A 22681-nucleotide genomic window follows, 5' to 3' on the forward strand; every position below is an offset into this window, starting at 1 on the left:
TTAGATTCCAAAATACAAATCAGTTAAAAGTAAATAGATGGAAAAGATCTCTCATGCAAACAGCAACCATAGCTAAGTGGATATGCTAATATACAACAAAATAGACTTTAAAACAAAAAATGTTATTATAGCTAAAGAACGGCACTTTATAATGATAGACAATCCACCAGAAATATATAACAATTATAAACATATGTGCATGTAATAACAGTGCCCCAAAATACATGAAATAAAAGTTGACAGAATTGAAGGGGAAGGGCAGCTCGGATGGCTCAGCAGTTTAGTGCCGCCTTCAGCCCAGGGCATGATCCTTGAGACCTGGGATCGAGTCCTATGTCCGGCTTCCTGCATGGAGCCTGATTCTCCCTCTGCTTGTGTCTCTGCCTCTCTCTCTCTCTCTCTCTCTCTCTCTCTGATTCTCTCATGAATAAATAAATAAAATCTTATATAAAAAGAATTTAAGGGGAAAATAGGCAATTCAATGGTAATAGCTAAAGACTTCAACACCCCACCTTTAATAATGCATGGAACAACTAGACAGATCAACAAAGAAATAGAAAACTTAGACAATAGTATAAGCTAACTAGATCAAACAGGTGTTTATGGAAAACTCTAATAACAGAATATACATTCTTAAGTGTACATGGAATCTTCTCCAGGATACACACATGCTACACCATAATGCAGGCCTCAGTAAATTTAGAAGGACTGAAATCATACAGAGTATTTCTCTGATAACAAAGGAATGAAATTATAAATAACAGAAAGGTGAGGTGCCTAGCTGCCTCAGTCAGTAGAGGATGTGACCCTTGATCTGAGGGTTGTGAGTTCAAGCCCCACAGTGGGTGTAGAGATTACTAAAAATAAAATCCTAATTAAAAAAAAAAAAAGAATTCACAGAACAAAATTTGGGAAGTTCAAAAATATATGGAAATCAAACTATATTCTTACATGACCAATGGGTAAAAAAAGAAATTCTATGAGAAATTAGAAGATACTTTGAGATGAATGAAAATGAAAACACAATATACCAAGTCATGTGTTGCAGCAACATCAGTGTTTAGATAAAAATTTATAGCCAGACTATAATTACCTATAGAGACTATATTAACAAACTGTCTAATATTCTAACTTAAGACACTGGCAAAAGGTAGCAAACTGAACCCATAGTAGTAGAAGGGAAGAAATGTAAAGATTAGCATGAAAATTAATGAAATAGAGAGTAGAAAAATAGTTGAAAAAATCAACAAAACAATGGTTTTCATGTCTTTCTGTGGCTTGGTGATGCATTTCTTTTTATCACTGATTAGTATTTCATTGTCTAGATGTATTTCAATTTGCTTATCTAATCACTCGTTGGAGGACATATTGTTGCTTCTAATTTTTGGAGCTTATGAATAAAGTTGCTGTAAACATTTGTGTGCAGGTTTTTGTATAAAGATAAATTTCAACTCATTTGAGTAAATACCTAGGTGTGCAGTTGCTAGATTAGACGATAAAATTATGGTTAGTTTTTTAAGAAAATGCCAAACTATCCTCCAAAGTGGCTATACCATTTTACATTCCTACCAACAATGAATGAGAGTTCCTGTCGCTCCACATCCTTGCTAACATTTGATATCAGGGGTTTGGATTTTAGCCATTCCAATAGGTGTGCAGTAGTATTTCATTGAATTAACTTGTAATTCCTTGGCATAACAATATGATGTAGAAATATGACTTTTCTTTCCTTTTTTTTTTTTTTTTAAGATTTTATTTATTTATTCATGAGAGACACACAGAGAAAGAGAGAGAGAGGCAGAGACACAGGCAGAGGAAGAAGCAGGCTCCATGCAGGAAGCCCGACATAGGACTCAATTCTGGGTCTCCAGGATCAGGCCCTGGGCTGAAGGCGGCGCTAAACCGCTGAGCCACCAGGGCTGCCCTTTCCTTTTCTCTTTAAACATTGACAAGGACTTCTAGGATATATTGACTAGAGGATTGGCCACACACATCCTTTTCTCATTCCTGATTTTGGGACAAAAGCTTTCAACATTTCACCATTTAGTATGTATTTGTAGTAGATTTTCTTTAGATACCCTTTCTCAAATTAAGGAAATCCTCTACCTTACTTAGTTTGCTAAGACTCTTTATTATGAGTAGATGTTGAATTTATCAAATACATTTATATTTGTTATCTGTATCTGTTGTCTAGGAGTGGCATCCTACTTGGGGTTTGTAGAGTGTCTTGAATTCATTACTTGATTTCATTGATTTTTAAAATTTCTCAGCCATTATCTTCAAAAGTAACTTCTCCATTCTTTTCCTTCTTGAAAATTTGATTATGTGCATGTTAGGCCTTCTCACTAACTCCCCTTTGTCTCTCACTCTTTCATATATTCCATTATTTTGTCTCTTTCTTACTTTATTTTGGATATTTTCTTCTAACCTTTCTCCCAAATCTATTCTCTCTTAAGTTGTTCCTAATGTGCTAATAAAACCCATCCATTAGGTTGCCTGGGTGGCTCAGTTGGTAAAGCATCTGCCTTCGGCTCAGGTCATGATCTCAGGGTCCTGGGATGGAGCCCCATGTTGGGCTCTCTGCTCAGTGGGGAGCCTGCTTCTTCCCTTTCCCTCTGCCCCTCCCCCCTGCTCGTGCTCTCTCTCACTCTGTCAAATAAATAAATAAATAAAATCTTTTTAAAAAATCCATTAAGTTCTTAATCTTTTAGTTCTAGAACTTTGCTTTACATAATTAGCATGGTATTTTAAAGTGTATAACTTTTAATTCTAATATCTGTAGCCCCATAGATTCTCTCTTTTTTTTCATGGTCTCCTGTTTCCTCGGATGCCTGATTATTTAATTTCTTTTAAATTTAAATTACTTTATGGATGTATGATTAACATACAAAAAGCTGAACGTATTTAATATATATAACTCCATGAGTTCGATGAGCCTGGTTACTTATTTGTATGCACGTGTATGTATATCAGCTAGACATTGTATTTGCAAAATTATATGTAGAAATTATGGGAGCCTTAACATAGCACTCTCTTGCTCTGGATAGGATTTATGTTTGTTTTTTCCATTCTTGTAGGCACCAGGATTACCTCCATCCAGTTAATGATTAGGGTGATTCAAAACTGAGTTGCAGTTCCTATGACAGCTTGTCTTTCTAGTTTATCCTTACTCATAGGGTAGAGCCATTTTTTTTTTTTAAGATTCTGTTTATTGAGGCACCTGGGTGGCTGAGTCAGTTAAGCGTCTGCCTTCAGCTCAGGTTGTGTGATCCGACAGGATGGAGCCTGTGTCAGGCTCCCTCCTCAGTGAGGAGTCTGCTTCTCCCTCTCCCTCTGTTCCTCCTCCATCTCGTGCTGTCTCAAATAAATAAAATCTTAAAAAAAAAAAAAAAAAGAAGAAGATTCTGTTTATTCAAGAGAGTGTGCACACAAGGGAGGGGGCATGAGAGGGGGTGAAAGGGATGTGACCTGATATGAAGGCAGATGCTTAACCAGCCGAGCCACCTAGGCACCCTGAGCCATTTGAAGTCTTAATCCAAAACAAGGAGGATTGACCTGATGCTCCTACCTTAGGAAGCCCTAATGTTGATTCTGTTCTTGTAGCCTCATATGAAGCTACTATCTATTAGAGGACCTGACTTTCAATTTTTTTTTAAGATTTTATTTATTTATTCATGAGAGACACACAGAGGGAGAGAGAGGCAGAGACACAGGCAGAGGGAGAAGCAGGCTCCATGCAGGGAGCCCGATGTAGGACTCGATCCCAGGTCTCCAGGACCATACCCTGGGCTGGGCAGGCGCTAAACCGCTGGGATCCCTCAAATATTTTTTGAATGAACGGATGAATTTACACTATTTACCAGGCACTGAAATACAGATTAACTTTAATCTAATCTGGAACAAATTTTAGAATCACAATTTCTAAATTTAAAGAGTTTGAAATAAAGTAATATTACTTTATTACTTTAAACACTCCATATTTAAGTGGTTTAAAACTCGAATGGAATTTTCAAAGTATTTGTTATAAATAATCTGCAAATGACTACTTTTTTGGAACTTATGTCATGTGTTTTCATTTTATTGATCTTTTCTACTGTTCAAATATAATTCATCCTTAAATAGATTAATTTGCTATTCTTTTCATCTCATTTATTTAGGAGACATTTTTCAAACATCTCCTATATACCAGTAACTCTTCTAGGTATTGGACTTACAAATTTAGTTCCTGCTCTTAAGGAGCTTAGGGTCTAATAGGGAAGTAATGATGTGAGATAAGGGCTATGTGGAAGATTTCCATAGGGTGCTGACCTGGGCAAAGCCAGGAACTGCTAGTCTGGAAGAACAAATAAAGAGTTGGAGAGGTGATGAAGTATGACGTAGGGCATTGTTTGCACTATGTTTAGTAATATCTCAGGGCACCTGGCTGGCTCAGTGGGTAGAGCCTGAGGGTAGGGCTCAGTGGGTAGACTCTTAATCTTGGGGTCCTGAGTTTGAGCCCCACATTGAGCATAGAGCCTATTTAAAAAAAAATAGTGAAATCCCCACAGTCATTTCATTTTCTTTATTAGTTTAAAGATGTTTTGTGGGTTGGATTTGAACCGTGATTATACCATCCCGTTTTATTTTTTTTTATTTTTTATTTTTTTAAAGATTTTATTTATTTATTCGTAGAGACACAGCTAGAGAGAGAGAGAGGCAGAGACACAGGCAGAGGGAGAAGCAGGTTCCATGCAGGGAGCCCGATGTGGGACTCGATCCCGGGTCTCCAGGATCACGTCCCGGGCTGCAGGTGGCGCTAAACCGCTGCACCACCGGGGCTGCCCATACCATCCCATTTTAGACTTTGTGTATGTAGACAGTCATATGTCTAAACTAAAAATATATATACGTACTTTGTTCTTTCATCACAAGTGTAACACATGCTTTGTGTAAAATTAAAGCCTTTTATACTTTATAGTAATTGCTTGGGAGTATATTTTTTTAAATAGCTTCTTTATATATATATTCATTCCTATAAGAAATGGGATTATATTGTATTTACTAATCGGCACTTAATTGTGCACTTAATAATTTAGCCTTTTTGAGTCAGTTTTGTGCTGTTGTATTTTCTAGGTACAAAAGGCAGTTGAAGAAGATAATTGTTGCTTTGGGACTCTTGATACATGGTTGTTACATAAGCTCACAAAAGGTAAAGATGATCTGATCTATCTCAAGTAACTGAGATTTGATAGAAATGATTCACCTAAAAAAGTGGAAGTTACTTTTTTTCCCTTCTCTTATCCCATACATACTGCTCCTTGGTACCCTAGGTATAGTAAAGCTAGATAGACTTCAGATTTGTAAGAGGAGAGTGATTTTTAAATTGTGATGAAACCTCAAACAGAAGAACGGAGGAACAGTCTTAATTTCAAAAGTGGTAAGACTCAAGTTCAATAACGCATTTGCCACTTTGCATCTGGGTAACTATAGGCAATCACATGGCATCTTTGAACTCCATCTTTAAACTGCGGATGGGAGTGCCTATGATCAAGCCCCCAAGTCAGTTCAGTCTCTGCACTCAGTGGGGAGTCTGCTTGAGATTCTCTCCTGTTCCTGCTCTAACTCATGTGCAGGCACGCTCTCTTTCTCTCTCAAATAAATAAATAAATCTTAAAAAAAAAATCTGAAGATTATGATGTGACAGTGTATGTGAAAGTGCTTTTGTAAATTATAAAAGTTCAAAAAGATTAAGTGGGGAATTGCTTTGGGGGCTTTGCACTGGAAATATATATTTTGGAATGAATTTGAGGCCAAAGCTCTAGATTATAAACTAGGGATAGTTGTTGATTGACACTACTTATAATATATTATTTTCAATGTAAATTTAGGTTCCGAATTTGCCACGGATTTTTCAAATGCCAGTGCAACTGGACTATTTGATCCTTATAAGGTAAAGTTTTTTTTTTCCCTCCTTTTGAATCACCAATTTTTGTATAATTTAGCTTGGATTCTGATGACATATTTTTATGTTCAGATGCATTGGAGCGGGCTCCTTGCTTCCTTGCTTTCAATACCACTTTCTATCTTGCCTCCTGTGAAGGATACGAGGTAATAAGGAACATCATATATAGAAACCAGCAAAACTGACCCTGAATTCAAGTGCCTTAGCATTATATTATTTGTGTGGGATGCTTTTATGTTCATTACATAACTTTTTGGTTTATATGAAAATCAGAAAAAAAAAAGGAAATCAGTTTGCTGAATTATAGAATCAATGTTTCTAGAACTATAACTGACTTTTTCATCAATTTTATTTGAAGCCACAATTTTGGGTCAGTGGATGAAGAGATATTTGGTGTGCCTATACCAATAGTGGCCATGGTAAGTAGAAAACCTGAGAGTTTCTATATGTATAGTATAAACTAAATAATAGATATGAATAGTTGGGAGTAGATTTAAGAGACATTAAAGGTCCTTGTGAATAAAAGTAAAGTATCTTTTTTTTCTTTTTAAGTTTCTATGTCCTAGATATAATCAGGAGTATTCTATATTCTGGAAAGGGGACCACTGGGCCAGTCTTCTGACATGAAAGTACATTCTAATCTTTTCTGATTTACATATTGTTTTTCATAACATTGCTAAATTCTTAAAAAATGTTTTATTCTGAGTAATGTGTAGTTTATATTTGATACTCTGAGACAAAAAAACAAGGATAGGTCAGGGACAGAGCCATTGCTTTGTTTGTATTTGATACAGTATAACCAGACAGCAACAAGGCAGTTTAATGTAAAGAAGAATGTTATATTTATATTTTATAAAATCCGTAGTCAGTATTATCAGTAAAGAAACTGTAGAAGAGTGAAAAATTATCTGTTTCATATTTTTAAGGTTTTTTTCTTGATTGTACTCTTTCTGTCTGGAGAAAAGGGCTAGAACTTAGAGAATCTCAAGGATTTTCCACCTGGTTGAGAGGATGTGTGGAAACTGACTTTGACTTTGATTTCCTATAATAGCTTAAGCAGGAAGTATAGGCCATCTTTCCTTAAGTGGATGGTTGCCACAATAGGTAGAGGAATCAGGTAAGAGAAGGGGAATTTAATTCCTAAGTTATAAATTCTTGGTCACTTAGAGAGTATCAGTCTTATTCACCTCAGTGGTAGGCTCAGGTTTAAATAAGGGTATGGCTGGAAGAATAATTGAAGTTTAGTGACAAAATGTTCTTCAGATGAGTTTTGGTCTTTAAAATATTGCTATATGTAATTAAGAAGAGAGGTGCCTGGCTGGCTCAGTCAGTGGAGCATGTGACTCTTGATCTTTGGATTATAAGTTCAAGCCCTATTCAAAATTACTTTTGAGTGTGGAAATTACTTAAAAATAAATTCTTAAATTTGTAGAAATTTACTTAAAATCATAAATTTAATTTCTAGTTAAATTGTGTAGAAATTAAAATCTTAAAAAAAAAAAAAAGCAAAAACAAAAAACCACAGGCCCAAAATGGCAGCCCAAGTTAATAAGCCAAGACTTGATACCTACTCTAACTGTAGTTTCAACCCCCCAGAAATGTAACCCTTAACCAGTCCACATGGGAATTTTCCATCAGCACTAGGAAATTTACTGATAGACCTTTTCCATTCCCCTTAGGAGGGCAACATTGCCTAAAACAGTGGATTTTTTTTTTCTAATAATTATCTTTTCCCACTCCCTATCTACCTTTAAAAATCTTTCCTTTTCTGGGACACCTGTGTGGTTTGTTGGTTAAGTGATCAACTCTTGATCTCAGCTCAGGTCTTGATCTTAGGTTCATGAGTGTAAGCCCTGCGTTGGGCTCTGTGGTGAGTGTGGAGCCTACTTTAAAAAAAAAAAATCTTTCCTTTTCTGTAGCTCTTTGGAGCTCCCTGTACTTGCTAGATGGGATGCTGCCCAATTCATGGATTGATTAATAAAGCCAGTTAGATCTTTAAAATTACTTGCTTCAATTTTTGTCATTTAACAGATTTGGTCGCAGGCAGCAACAAGATCCAAAGTGAACTTCCAACAGCATTTGGGGACAACGAGAAACATGGGCATGGTACCCCACGAACTCTTTGAATTCATGTGTTTCTCGCTGTTCCTGAGGGCTGTGGGTAAGTTCCTTCTTGGTTGTGAGCTTCACTAATTGTTCATTCAAGCTCCCCCAATCTAATTGGCCTTCCTTTACAGCCGAAACTGCCAGATGGTTATGCCCAGAGCTGGCAGTTTTGCCTGGAGCCCAGCTGAGCTGGCAAAAGAGTCTGCCCAGAGCCAAATCCCTGGCCTTTCAGATACAATTCCCCTGGAATTACTGGAAAACTCCAGCAAGATTCCACAAGAGTTGGCAGTGGTGAGCACAGGGCCTTCTCGTGACCAGGACACAGTAATGTCTCTTGGTTGTTGCTGATACATTAAGGTACACATATTTGTCTTATTTTGTGTAGATAAAGGCTATCACTAACAGGGATCTCAGAGGCCAAAAAACTGGAAAAATTGGCGGGCACAGGTTGAGCATTTGAAGGCTGTTAGAGCACTTGCCTCCTCAAGAAAATATAGTAAGTTGATGACAGAATGGGTTAGATTGATACAAGTTCCACCCACCAGCATCAAGAAAACTTCCATACAGTGAGGTAGACTATAAAATGTACAAGATCCCCAACCTAGTGACCCATCCTTTTAAGGTATTAGTTTGGCTCTGAGAAATCCAAAGGCTTAGCTAATGGGGTCCTTAAATTCTGAAGGGTCAAGCATGCCACCTTGCAGCATACCTGCTTATTTTATGTCTAAGAACTATAGTCCTAGAAGTTGTAGATATCTTGCAAAAATGGCAAAATCTTACTAAGTTTGTTTTGTGCCTTGAGGAACTTGGCTCAGTAACTTGTCAGGTTGAGGCCAGACAGAAATATGAGTTGCACCTCATTTGCAAGTAGAATGGCTGGATGGAAATATGGGTTAACTCCATTTGTGCCTAGAATTCTACCAAACTGCCCCAGCCTTCAAGGGATTACAACTAGAAATACAATGGTCGTTATGGGGACCATTCCAATTAGATAAAATCATGTAAGAAGTGCACTTGAAGGCAGGGATTCCCAAATTAAATGGAATAGGGTACCTGTGTTAACTGGCAAGCAGAAGCCTCCAAAAGATTTCAAAATTCCCATGTTGTTCCCTTAAAAGATTCATGGCAGAAGGCTAATTAAAAATCAGAGAGAGAAGAGGTACCCAAAACAAAAGCCTGTTAAGAGTGACGTAACTCTTACTGCGCCCCTCTATCCTCCCTGTAGTACTCATTCTATTAATCCTCTGTCTGAATTGTTTCTCTGCTCAAAAAAAGACTACACAACCATAAACAGAACTCCACCACATTAGTGGCGTTACACACACCCCTGTATTTATTTACCTTCATAGAAGGACTCCCATATAGACCTCTTCTAGAGTTGTTGAAACTGAGGGGTTTTCTGGTAAAATTGCTAGGTTATTCCCTTAAACAGTAAACGAGGAACTCTGGTAGATACTGGAGCCTACAGAGGGGATCCTGGAAAAACTGGGAGAAGCCAGCAAAGGGTGAAAATTCTTACCAGAATCAATTCCTTCCAAATCTCTGTCTGTAGTGCCCAGTCCAGAAAGGAAAAGAAAATTTCAGATCATCCCTTCCTTTCTAAATCCAGACTGTTGGCTGTTGATCCTTTCTCTTCCAGAGATACCTATTGCCTTCTCTTTGTCTTGTTTTGCATAACTGGGCTTGGCTTTCTGCCTGCAGGGGACATACAGGTTTTGGTTCTTTTGGCTATCATTGGGAGTGACTCTAGATCTTGGAAAGGTAGTATCTTTTTAAACTGTCTTTGAGGATTCCTCTTACACCCATGGGGTATTATTCAGTATCACCAGAAATAGTTTAAATTAAGACCTTGTCCCCAGAGGAAAAAGAAACAAACTGAGAATAATGTAGTTAGACAGGTAGATCAACCCATAATATCAGTTAGCTTACAACCCAGTTCTTGGAGGAATTGAAAGCGAGTGTCTTTATCTTGCCGATCTTCATAAAGCTAGAAATGTAGCTCTACAGGCAATTCACAGTTTACCTGGTTCTTCATCAATTCCAAAACTTCCCCTATTTATCTCAAACAGATTGTAAATTAGTGGCTTTAGGAAACCAGAGTCCTTCTTGGAAGAACTTGCATTCTTTCTCTGTCCCTTAAAGTTACACATATAATCATTTCTTTGAAATATAAACACAGCCCACAATCACCAGAGAGAAAAAAAGGGAAAGAAGCCTTTTTTAAAAAAAAATTACTTATTTATTCATGATAGACAGAGAGAGAGAGAGAGAGAGGCAGAGAGGCAGAGACACAGGCAGAGGGAGAAGCAGGCTCCACGCCAGGAGCCCGACTTGGAACTCAATACCGGGACTCAATACCGGGACTCCGGGAACGCGCCCTGGGCCAAAGGCAGGCACTAAACCGCTGAGCTACCCAGGGATCCCCAAGAAGCCTTTTTAAAATACAACCTTCAAAAGGGCTCTTTTCCCAAACTCTAGTACAGATTAATCCCAGGGACAAATATAAGTCTTAAAAATCTCCACAAATATTAGTAACTATAGGGGCTTTATGCACATCTATTTCTCTGTGTTTATATAAATGTGAGATATTTTTTCTACCTCTGGGTGGTATTGCTAAAATTAATTTGTAGAACTCTATTTACTTGGTTTGAAGACAAACGCTGGTAAGGATTAGACATTCTAAAACTCTCAGAAAGAAACTAATCCAAATATTTTCTCAAGTTCACATGATCTGGGAAAATACTTGATGTGAAATCTACTTTAAGGTTGTTGGTTTAATTAAAGTAGACATATCTTGGTGCCTGAATGGCACAGGCTGTTAAGCAACCAACCCTTGGTTTTGGCTCAGATCATGATATCGGAGTTATGGGATCGAACACTGAGCCCTATGTTGGGCTCTGTGCTCTGTGTGGACTCTGCTTGAGATTCTCTCTCCCTGTTCCTCAGCCCCTCCCACTTGTGTGCATGTGCTTGTGTGCACTGTCTATCAAATAAGTAAATATTTTTAAAAATTAAACTAGACATGTCTTTAGGGCTATTAGCATTAACATTTTATTCTGACTTGGTTTACTTAAAGGCAAATAATGTAATGTTATCTGTTACAAAATTTTTTTTTTAATAGCTTGGCAGGGCACACCTGGGGTAGCTCAGTTGGTTGGGCATCCAACTCTTGATTTCAGCTCAGATCATCATCTTGGGGTCATGAGATTGAGCCCCACATCAAGCTCTGTACTCGGTGGAAAGTCTGCTTGAGATTCTCTTTCTCTCCCTCTACCCACCCCCCCGGCCCCCATCTTTCTCAAATAAATAGATAAATCTTAAAAAAAAAAAAAAAAAAAAACTTGGAAGAGTAACTGACTTTATCTGATGTCTCAAGAAGTTTTTAGGGTAACATAAGTGTAATTATTAAGAACAAGTAAATAGATATAAATAAAATAAAAAATTTAGGTAATCTTTTAAATAGTCTCCCAAATCATTTTGGGAACCTAGCACTTAAAGTTTTGCTAAGTTAGGTTAAGTAATGAATTAAGCTAAATTCATTAAATATCTATATCATTTGTAAATAAGATGGAATACTAAAATATCAGTTACTAAACCTAGGTTTAACTTGTGGTGCCTGGATGGCTTTGGTGGAGCAGGTGATTCTCGATCTTAGGGCTGTAAGTTTGAGCCCCACATTGGGGTAGAGATTACTTAAAAATTTTTTTAAATCTTAAAAAAAAAAAAAAAGAAATAGCTACTTGTAGCTTCTTATTCCAGAACAACTAAAATGTATTTGCATATGTTTGTGCTACATTGGAAAATTAAAAAGACATATGCTTCTAAAAATTATAAAATATATTTATAAATTTGCCAATCTAAAGAATGCCAATTTAACAGACAGTTCCCAATTGCTTAACACTACTAGAAATACACTCCAAATATTGGGAATTATCCTTCTTATAATTATCACAATTCTCTCCCTAGTACATTGTATTCTTTCAAAAGCTTTAAATGCATGTTAACTGCCAAGCACATGATCTCCCCAAGAGTGGAACATGAGAAAAGGAAGAGCCAACATAAAAATTGTAAACCTGAAGTTGTAACCTGTGAATATCACAGAGATCAAGCAAAAAAACCATCGTGACCTGTGAATGCCACACAGAGGATCAATAATAGCTGTGAGAACTCTGGAGTGGTGGTAGAGAATGATACTAATGCTTTAAATTTTGATCGCATCTCTCAGTTAAACTAGAGTCTGATCAAAAGGGAGGAATAAAAAGAAAACCACAGGCTTAAAATGGCAGCTACAAGCCAATAAACCAAGACTCAATAGCTAACCTACCTGTGGTTTCAGCCTCCCAGAAATGTAACCCTTAACCAGTCAACATGGGAATTTCCCAGTAAGCATTAGGAAATTTAATGATAGACCCCATCTGTTCCCCTTAGGAGGGTGACCGTGCCTAAAACAATGGATTTTTTGCTAATAGTTTCCTTTTTTCTCTGCTCTTTCTCTACTTTTAAAAACTTTTCCTTTTCTTTAGCCCTTTGAAGCTCACCTCTGCTAGATGGAATGCCCAATTCATGCATCAATTAATAAAGCCTATTAGGTCTTTAAAATTTACTCTGTTAAACATTGATTCTTAACAAGCTACATACAATTGTTTTAACAAATTGTTTTATTATTTCCTTTAACAAAAGTAATATGATTGGGAATATCCAGTTTTGACCTGTATCTATTTATATTGAGCACACACCTATCACTCTTATTAAAAGAGAAATTTGTGAGGTCATTATTTTGACTAATGAATGAAACTACTTTTAAGTTGAAAAATCTTAGTTTTCGGGAATCCCTGGGTGGCACAGCGGTTTGGCGCCTGCCTTTGGCCCAGGGCGCGATCCTGGAGACCCGGGATCGAGTCCCACGTCGGGCTCCCGGTGCATGGGGCCTGCTTCTCCCTCTGCCTATGTCTCTTCCTCTCTCTCTCTCTCTGTGTGACTATCATAAATAAATAATTAAAAAAAAAATCTTAGTTTTCTTTCTCCACAATTTTTATTCTGACCTTTATTTTTCAGATTTTTCCTGTGATATGACTTAAAAGTCATAAAGTGGGCTGCCTACTAAAAATTCCTGAGGCACATTATTCATTCACAAAATGTTAGTCCTGGAGAAACTTCTCTATCTTGTTGTTCTTTCTAGGGATTTTTTTTTTTTTTTTTTTTTAAGGAAAAGGAAAAAAGAAAACAAAATGTTGACCCTTGAGAATATAATATAGGAGACAGTGGAATACAGTAAAATGGGCCACTGTATGACCCAGCCATCTTATATTTGAACATTTTAACAGGTCGCCGATCAGCAATCAGCCATGTTTGGAGAGTGCTGCTTCCACGCAGGAGATGTGAAACTAACCATGGGAACTGGGACATTTTTGGATATTAATACTGGAAATAACCTTCAACATACTATTAGAGGTAAATTGTTAGAATTTATCCTTTTTATTGATAAAATATCATTTCTTTTTATATTTAACTTTTGTAATACTGTTTTCCCTTTTTTTTTTTTCTTCCATTTTTTATTAAGGGTATTCTCTAATGTATTTTTTGCTAGTATTCCAAGAGACAGTTAATTTCCAATTCCCTTTTTTCTTTAAAAGGATAAACAAATGAGACATGTTATTATAGAAAAATTCAGGATTAGGGGCTTTTGGTCAGTTTACCAAATATTTACCTGTAATATCTGTTATATTTGTTTAAAACATCTTTCTAGGCCTCTAAATTTTCTTTTATGTGTTAGCAGTTCTTCTTTTGTGATTTTTTTTTTTTGATGATAATTCTCAACTAGTGATCCATGCATATTTAATGACAGTTGCCAAGAAATTGGTCTCCCTTATGGAAGACATCCTAGGATGTGTAAACAAAGAAATTTAGAATGTGGAACTATACCCTAAGAGACCTGTGGATTCTAAATCTGGACTATGGTCTCCTAACATGGTTACTAAGAGGTAGATTTTAAAAATCTTTTTCTTACTTTCCATCCTCCCTCAAGCTCTTCCTTTTTCCCTAATTAGGAAAATGAAAGCTAGAAAATTTCATCATTGCATTAGATTGTTTCTATTTAGGAAGCTTCACAGATAAATGCAATAGCATAGATGGCTCTGTGTGTTTCTAGAGACATAGATATACGTATGGCTACTAAAAGCTAATGTTTATTGTTCATATTAAATACCAGGCACTGCACTAAGTTTTTTATGCAGTAATTCAGTTTATTCTCACAGGAGCTTTCGGAAGCCAACTATTTCACAGTTGAGGTGACGGAGGCTAAGAGGTTAGAAACTTGTGAGACCACTGACTTCAGAGCCACTTTGCTATTTTTTAAGATAATCAAACTGTAGATGTCTCTGTAATGAATTATCGATTTATTACATTTGACTTATTTTGTTTCTTTTTTTCTTTAAGGCTTTTATCCACTAATTGGGTGGAAGATTGGCCAAGAAGTTGTATGCTTAGCTGAAAGCAATGCAGGAGACACTGGGACTATCATAAAATGGGCTCAAGAATTAGGTAAATCTTCTTTAAAACAGATTTCATAGAACAGACTTAAAGAATTCAAGAATGTCATAGGACTATTGACGAGTAGAGAATGAGTGGATTGTTCAAATGAGACTTAAGAACTATGATTAAAAAAAATAGGATATTATTTTTATGACACTGGGATGGTAAAAGGCTAAGCCTTAAGGCCAGATACCATAAAGAAAAAAAAAAAAGACAGTAAATTTAAATATATGAATTATTAGAATGTGTAAGGAGGGATGGTATAAGCAAAGTTAAAAGTCAAATTGGTAAGACCAATTTGTAGCATACACCAAAAAAATTAATAAAGATGACTAAAGAATGAACCAGGAGATCTCTGGGTGGCTCAGTGGTTTAGTGCCTGCCTTTGGCCCAGGGTGTCATCCTGGAGTCCTGGGATCGAATCCCGCATTGGGCTCCCTGCATGGAGCCTGCTTCTCCCTCTGCCTGTGTCTGCCTCTGTGTGTGTGTGTGTGTGTGTCTCTCTTATGAATAAATAAAATCTTTAAAAAAAGATTAACCAAGTACAGAAGTACAACTATCATAAATAACTACTAAAAAATGCTACTCAGAGGCTCCTGGCTGCTCAGCTGGAAGGGCATTTGACTCTTGATCTCAGGGTCACTAGTCCAAGCCCCACATTGGGTGTAGATATTATTAAAAAAAATAAATAAGTAAACTTAAATAAAATACTATTCATTGGGCACTTGGGTGGCTCAGTCACTTAAGCATCTGCCCTCAGCTAAGGCCATCATCCCAGAGTCCTGGGATCGAGTCCTGCGTTGGGCTCCATGCTGGGCAGGGAACCTCCTTTTCCCTCTCCCTCTCCCACTTTACTCTCTCCCTCTCTTGCTCTCAAATAAATAAATTAAATCTTAAAAAAAAATAATTAGGGATCCCTGGGTGGCGCAGCGGTTTGGCGCCTGCCTTTGGCCCAGGGCGTGATCCTGGAGACCCGGGATCGAATCCCATGTCGGGCTCCCGATGCATGGAGCCTGCTTCTCCCTCTGCCTGTGTCTCTGCCTCTCTCTCTCTCACTGTGTGCCTATCATAAATTAAAAAAAAAAAAAAAAAAAAAAAACTTAAAAAAAAATAATTAAAAATGAAAAAAATGCTGTTCAAATTCAACAATTAAAGAAATACACATCTAAAAAATGATGTCACCTGTCATTGACATTTGGGTTATTTTCACTTTTTGGCTATTGTAAATAATGAACAGCCTGTATATATTATATAGCCATATTTAATGCAGAAGGTGTGAAATATTATATACCAAAGATTAACAGTGGGTATCTCTAAAAAAAAAAAAAAAAACAGTGGGGTATCTCTGATGATAAAATTATGGAGCAGGCTATGGTTTTCTACTTTGCTAATTTGAACTAAGCTGATTTGTTTAAAGACAGAGCTAAATTTTTTGGCAGTAAACATAGGAGGAAAATGCCAATCTTTCTTTCTTTTTCTCTTTCTCCATGAGTCTGCACACACAAAAAAGTTTATTTCAAAATTTTCTGTTACCTCCTTAAAGTCTCTTGTTTTTTTTCTTTTTTTAGATTTATTTATTTATTTATTCAGAGAGAGTGTAAGAGTGAGAGCTTGAGAAGGGGGAGGGGCAGAGGGGGAGAGAGAGAGAGAATCTTAAGCAGAATCCCTGCTGAGCATGGAGCCCAACAAAATGCTTGATCTCAGGACAGGACCCTGAGATCATGACCTGAGCTGAAATCAACGGTTGGAGGCCCAACTGATTCAGCCACCCAGGTGCCCCAAAAGTTTCTTCTTTAAATGTACTTCTTTTCTTTCCTTTTCTTTTTTTCTTTTTTATTTTATTTATTTATTTTTAAATATTTTATTTATTTATTTATTCATGACAGACACAGAGAGAGAGGCAGAGACACAGGCAGAGGGAGAAGCAGGCCCCATCCATGCAGGGAGCCCAATGTGGGACTTGGTCCCGGGTCTCCAGGATCACACCCTGGGCTGAAGGTGGCGCTAAACTGCTGGGCCACCGGGGCTGCCCTGTTTTGTTTTTTTTTAATATTTTATTTATTTATTCATGAGAGATGCAGGAGAGAGGCAGAGACACAGGCAGAGGGAGAAGCAGGCTCCATGCAGGGAGCCCACTTAACCACTGGGCTAACTGCGGCATTAACACTTAACTGCTGAGCCACTCAGGCATTCCAAATGTATTTCTTTTATTTTTGGACATCTATCTTGATTATCAGAAATAGAAAATTATATATTTCTTCTCTTTATACCTTCTATTAATTTTACTTCCTTCCCAGAAGATGCAAAAAAAAAAGCAGAATAATTTCACATTCATCAGTTAAAAAAATCATTCTAGAGTTCTGTGTGGCATTATGTGCTCATTCTCCATAGGAATCTTTGTTTTGCTGGATTGAGGCTCATTCACCGTGATTCTCAAATGATGAAAGCTCTTTTCTGGGAGATGGGGCTAAATGGTCCTACCTAGAAAAAAGAGAAAAGTGGTGTGATTTCTGGTGGAGGCACAAGCTCTCCTAAGGGCCAGTCGCATATCTGGCAAGAAAATGGGACTATTGTCCTAACTGGAGGGAGAGAGAATTCAGAGTTGAGTTATTTACTTTAAAATTTTAGTCATTGGTAAAGCTAAACCTTATTGTATGTATCTGTCTGAAATTCACACAAAAAAAGTTGACATTTATTTGAATATATATCACTTTAATGGGTATACTGAGAAAAATGAATTATGTTTAGGAGAAACACAGTGTGTAAGAGCCTAATAGCCCTGGAATTTCCTTGAATGTGTAAGCTGAGACTGTATCTTTGTGTGGCGTCCTGAGCTTGTTCCAATCTGAATGATGGCTTCCTTCCACTTGTTTTAGTGGATTGAATACTTCAGGCTCAGGTATAAAAGCTGTTTAAAACAAGTTTCATCTTGATTTTTGGATCTGTTTTCTAAGTCTTTTTCACACAGCCCAATTCTTCCTTTTTTTCCCCTTTAGCCCTCTATGTTAATTCAACATTTGGGTTCCCACAGGATCATCTCTTCTTTTTAATTGATCCATTTCTGCTCCCCTCCACTCTTTGTTCTATTTTGCTGTCTTAATCTTAATAAATATTTTTTTATGTCTTCTAGCTTTTATTGAGTTAACAAGTAACTGAGTGCTCACCGTGTGCCTGGAACTGTACATGTGAGGGGACACAAATGAATAACACAGACACCTGCTGCTCTCATGGCATTTATAGTCTAGCAGGAAAGACATGTTTTAAATGAAAAGCTGAAAAAAAATATATATATATATATTAGTGTTAAGTCCCAGGAAGGAGAAGTAGTAGTAGGATCAATGATCCCTTTTTAAAGGGAGAGCTTTGTCTAGTCTGGAGAATCAAGAGGCTTCTTTCAAGAATGATGTTGGCTAAAAAAAAAAAAAATAAGAATGATGTTGGCTATTCCCTGAAGGGATAACAACTAGTGGTTGCACCTGGGTGGCTCAGTTGGTTAAGCATTGGACTCTTGATTTCCACTCAGGTCCTGATCTCATGTTGGGCTCCGTGCTTAGTAGGGAGTCTTCTGGAGATTTTCTCCCTCTCCCTCTGCCCCTTGCCCTGCTTGCTCTCTCTCTAAAATAAAAAAATAAAAATAAATCTTAAAAAGAAAGAAAAGAAAAAAGAGTGGTTTTATAGGTGAGAGAAGCAAGTTAAATTAGGAGGCAGTCCAAGTAAGGAGGAATAGTGAGGGAGGCCCCAAGCAGGGAGAAGCATGACCTATTTAAGGGACTAAAAGAATGCCCTATTTCTTCTCTGCAGTTCAGGCAGTTGACATCTCTGTTGTCCTCCAGTAACACAGGTCAGGGAACATTTTTTCCCTAGCAATATCACTTTTAATTGCTACGTGTCACATCTGCTTGCTCCATGCAATCCCCATGAGACTTCCCCATACACATGTAAAATTACCCAGGACTCTTGTTTACTAGAAATAAGGAAACTGATTCCTCTCAGGGTATCTTCCCAAGAGAGAAAGTATCCCTCATTAGAAGGGATGAGATAAACATTTTCTCATTATATGAACTAGTTCTAGGTGGTGGTGAACCACATACATGTTACTGCTGGTGAACAGGATCTTAGTTCATGGTCCCAGATCCCTCTCTTCTTGTTGGGGAAGAGAAGTATGGGTTATCACTGAAGCTCAAGTAGATCCCAGTATGAATGAATCCTTAAATTCTCAAGTAGACAGTGCAGACCCAGGGTCTTGTAGAGGCCACCTGAGTGTTATTGGTGAAAATACTAGAGGCTGCTAAAGACGCTTGGATGTTTGGGGCTCCTGGGTGGCTCAGTTGGTTTAGCATGGTCTCTTGATTTCAGTTAGGTCATGATCTCAGGGTTGTAAGATCAAGCCCCGAGTCAGGCTCCTTGCTGGGTGTAGAGGTTACTTAAGATTCTCTATTTCCTTCTTCCTCTGCCCCTCCCACATCATGCCCCTCCCCTGCCCCCACTCTCTCGCTGTCTCTTTAAAAAAAAAAAAAAAAGATGCTCTGGATTTTCTCTATGGATCCAGCCTGCTGAGCCAGGAGAAAATCCCCATAGAATGTAGAGAAGAAGGCTGGCCTGGCCAATCCCTGGGAGAGCTTGCCAACAGTGGACATCAATACTGTTTGGTCTGAAATGCTCCTCTTCCAGCCTTAGAGAGGGAGGCCTAATCTTTCTCATATTTCCAGAAACCAGAGAGCCAAGGTTCACTCCTCTACCTCTCTCATTGCCTGAAAACCCCATAAGCCTGATCTGAAAGGAAGCACAATGTAAGAACATACAGCTCCCTGAAGGCAGGTATAATAGAAGAAACTGAAGATTAAAATAACACCAACAAAAGTTAAACTTGAAGGGTTGAAAGAAAATATTACAAAGAAATGTTTGGAAAACATCCAGAGTTTTGAAGAACAAAACCTTGATATGTAAAACATAAAATAGTGCTAAAAATCCAAATAAGAATCATAAAGAATTTAAAAACAAAAAAGAAAAATAGAAGATAAAACTGAGGTAAGAGATACAGAGGAGAGATTAGAGAAAAAAATATGTGAACAGTAGTCTCTTTGCTGGCATATGAAAATGTAATTATGGTAATGGAGTTACAAAAATGTAAACATTGAAGCAAAAAATTGAAAATAAATTTCCTTGAACAGAAGAAAGACCTTGGTTTTCAGACTGAAATAGCTTAGTTAAAAAAAAAAAAAAAGAAGAGATACAAACTAAGACAGTCATGTGTGTGAATTATCTGATTTCTAAGAATAAAGAAAAGCTTCAAGATAGTTTATGTATGAAGAAATAAATACTTAGAGTGGCATGGAAGTTAATTGTAAAATTTGGAAAGTGGAACAACATGTACATATAGAGAAAAAAGAACAATGAGCCAATATCTTGGTGCTTGGCTAAGCTATCATTCATATTAAGTGGAAAAGGGACACTTCCTGGCTGTGCAGTATGTGTTTTCTGAGGAAATTACCCAAGGAGATACTCCAGCCAAAAAGAAATAGATCAAAGATTTCAACATGGAGAACGCAAAGTGTGTAACTAAGATGTTTTTCAAAAAAGAGTTTTTATTTTTCCCTCCTGTAGCAGGCCAGACTTTGTTCTATTTTATTTGAACCGTTCTTGTACGGGGAGATCCTTGGGTGGCTGAGCGGTTTAGCGCTCGCCTTTGGCCCAGGGCGTGATCCTGGAGACCCGGGATTGAGTCCCGCATCAGGCTCCCTGCATGGAGCCTGCTTCTCCCTCTACCTGTGTCTCTGCCTCTCTCTCTCTCTGTCTCTGTCTCTGTCTCATGAATAAATAAATAAAATCCTTTAAAAAAATATTTAAAAAAAAAACGGTTCTTGTACCAAACTGATAAAAGATGTCTTATGGTAATGTAAAATCTTTATTTTTGTACATTAAGAACATAGTTTTGAATATCTCTTTAAGAGATTAAAATTATCTTAACACTAAAAAGAGTCCCCTGATTAAACTAGGCTTAAATATTTTATGTATGATGTATGATTGTTCTATAAAAGAAAGTAACGTGGAGCACCTGGGTGGCTCCGTCGGTTAAGCATCTGACTCTTGATTTCTGCTCAGGTCATAATCCAAGGTTGTAAGATCGAGCCCTGCTTCAAGCCCTGAGTTGGGTTCCCGCTGTGCGTGGAGCCTACTTAAGATCCTCTCTCTCTCCCTCTCTCTCTGTCCCTCTCCTCCCTAAAAATAAAGGAAAGAAAGTAATGTTTCTGTTAAGTTCCAAAAGGGTATTCTTTTTTTCTTCTTCCCATAAGTGATTTTAATTCCATGATGTGTAACTTATGGGGTAAAGTGCTGGTCAAGAATAAACAACAGACTGTACATTTTTTTCTGTTCTTCATCTTTTTGTTCATTTATGTTTTCATTTCGAGTTCAGTGAAATCCCATTCTGAACACACACACACACATCCTTTTCTCAGTGCTGTACTTTGAAAAGCACTGGAGTGGAACATCTCAGCCTATTATGTAATATGGTTAGAAATAAATAGCAAAAACAGTATTTAAATGGTACTTTGCACATGGAAATTTGAAATCTCTTTTCTTAAGTAACATAGAGCCAAGGAAAACTTTGAAACATAATTTGATAGTGTCTAAAAAATACAGAAACCAACTATAATTCTGTAAAAACAGTACTTAGAGGAAAATGATGAATGCTTATTAATAAGAAAAAGGAGAGAAGCATAATAAACTTCCTAGCCAAAACGTACAAGGACATACAAATTATTAAAACTGACAAATAATAAAAAGTAAAATTGATAAACTAAATGTCTTTTAAAAATACCCAAGAATTAGTATTCTGTATGTTTCACTGGGTATATAACAATGAGATATATAGTGAGAGAGAGGTGAAAATTAGAACTGTTTTAACTTTTTATTTTTAAACAATTTCAAACTTAAAGTTATAAAAACAACACAAAAACTTGTACACCCTTTAAGACTTTATTTTTAAGTGATCTCTATACCCTACCTGAGGCTTGAATGTACAAATCCAAGATCAAGTCACATGCTTTGACAACTAAGCCAGCCAAACTGCTCCTCCAAATTTGCTAATTTTTAACATTTTACCATGATTGCGTTATCTACCTACCATCTATCCTGTACTGCAGGACAGATAAATACCTGTATAATTTTCTGAGCTCTTTTAAGAATGGATTACATGCATCATGCTTCTTTCCCTGTAGTATTTCATGGTGTATTTCCTAAGAACAAGAACACTCTCATACTTATCATAAGTATGGTTATTAACTTGAGAAGAGTTAACATTGGATCTAATATTCTTTACTATATTTATAGTCCATATTCTCATTTTGTCAGATGTACCAGTAATGTCCTTCATGGAAATTCTTCCCCATTATAAGATCCAGACCATTGTTGCTTATTGTATAATTTCCTTTAATCTGGAGTCCCTTCTTCAGCTTTGTTTTTCATGCTGTTGACATTTTTGAAAGCCATAGGCCAGTATTGTCTAGAATATCCTTCAGTTTACGTTCTTGTGACTAGGTCCATGTTATGTAGTTTTGGCTGAAAGCATACATAAATGGTAACTGTATCCTTCTCAGAATGTATACCTGCATCAGGCTCTCCACAGGAAGCCTGCTTTTCCCTCTGCCTATGTCTCTGCCTCTCTGTGTGTATGTCTCATGAATACGTAAGTAAAATCTTTAAAATATATATATATATATAAAATAAAATATATATATGTATATATACATATATACACACACAGAAGAGTTTCAGAATTACTAGTCCCATCCCACTTCATCAAACAATATTTACTCAAGATCATTTGCAGGTTTTTTCCCTTTATATCAAGGGTATATGGCCAAAGCATACTATTCAAAAGTTACTTCTATTAGTTCTTCTTCTCCCTTCAATGATTTTAGTAATTTGAAATAGAATCGAGTTCATTTGTTTTCTGTTACCATTCAGTTTAAGTTTTCCCCCTCTCTGCATTCTTTTTAAAAACGTTATCTAATTATTTTTGATGTGGAATTGTTACTTGATTCCCAAAGTTGAAACCATGAAAAAGGATATACTCAGAGAAGTCGATTCTCTCACCTCCCC

At 37.0% G+C, this 22681-nt stretch overlaps 1 protein-coding gene across 3 annotated transcripts in view; it reads left to right on the plus strand.

Moving 5' to 3' along the window:
• Positions 1–22681, plus strand: part of GK5 (glycerol kinase 5) — a 70014-nt gene that overhangs the window by 28550 nt on the left and 18783 nt on the right. For all 3 annotated transcript variants that reach the window (XM_072792426.1, XM_072792428.1, XM_072792427.1), the window contains 6 exons: positions 5113–5188; positions 5868–5929; positions 6014–6087; positions 6300–6360; positions 13372–13498; positions 14483–14587. In XM_072792426.1, the coding sequence (XP_072648527.1) occupies positions 5113–5188; positions 5868–5929; positions 6014–6087; positions 6300–6360; positions 13372–13498; positions 14483–14587 (505 nt within the window). The remainder of the gene's footprint in view (positions 1–5112; positions 5189–5867; positions 5930–6013; positions 6088–6299; positions 6361–13371; positions 13499–14482; positions 14588–22681) is intronic.

The sequence above is a fragment of the Canis lupus genome, chromosome 22 (genome assembly GCF_048164855.1).
Source record: "Canis lupus baileyi chromosome 22, mCanLup2.hap1, whole genome shotgun sequence".
Lineage (NCBI taxonomy): Eukaryota > Metazoa > Chordata > Mammalia > Carnivora > Canidae > Canis > Canis lupus.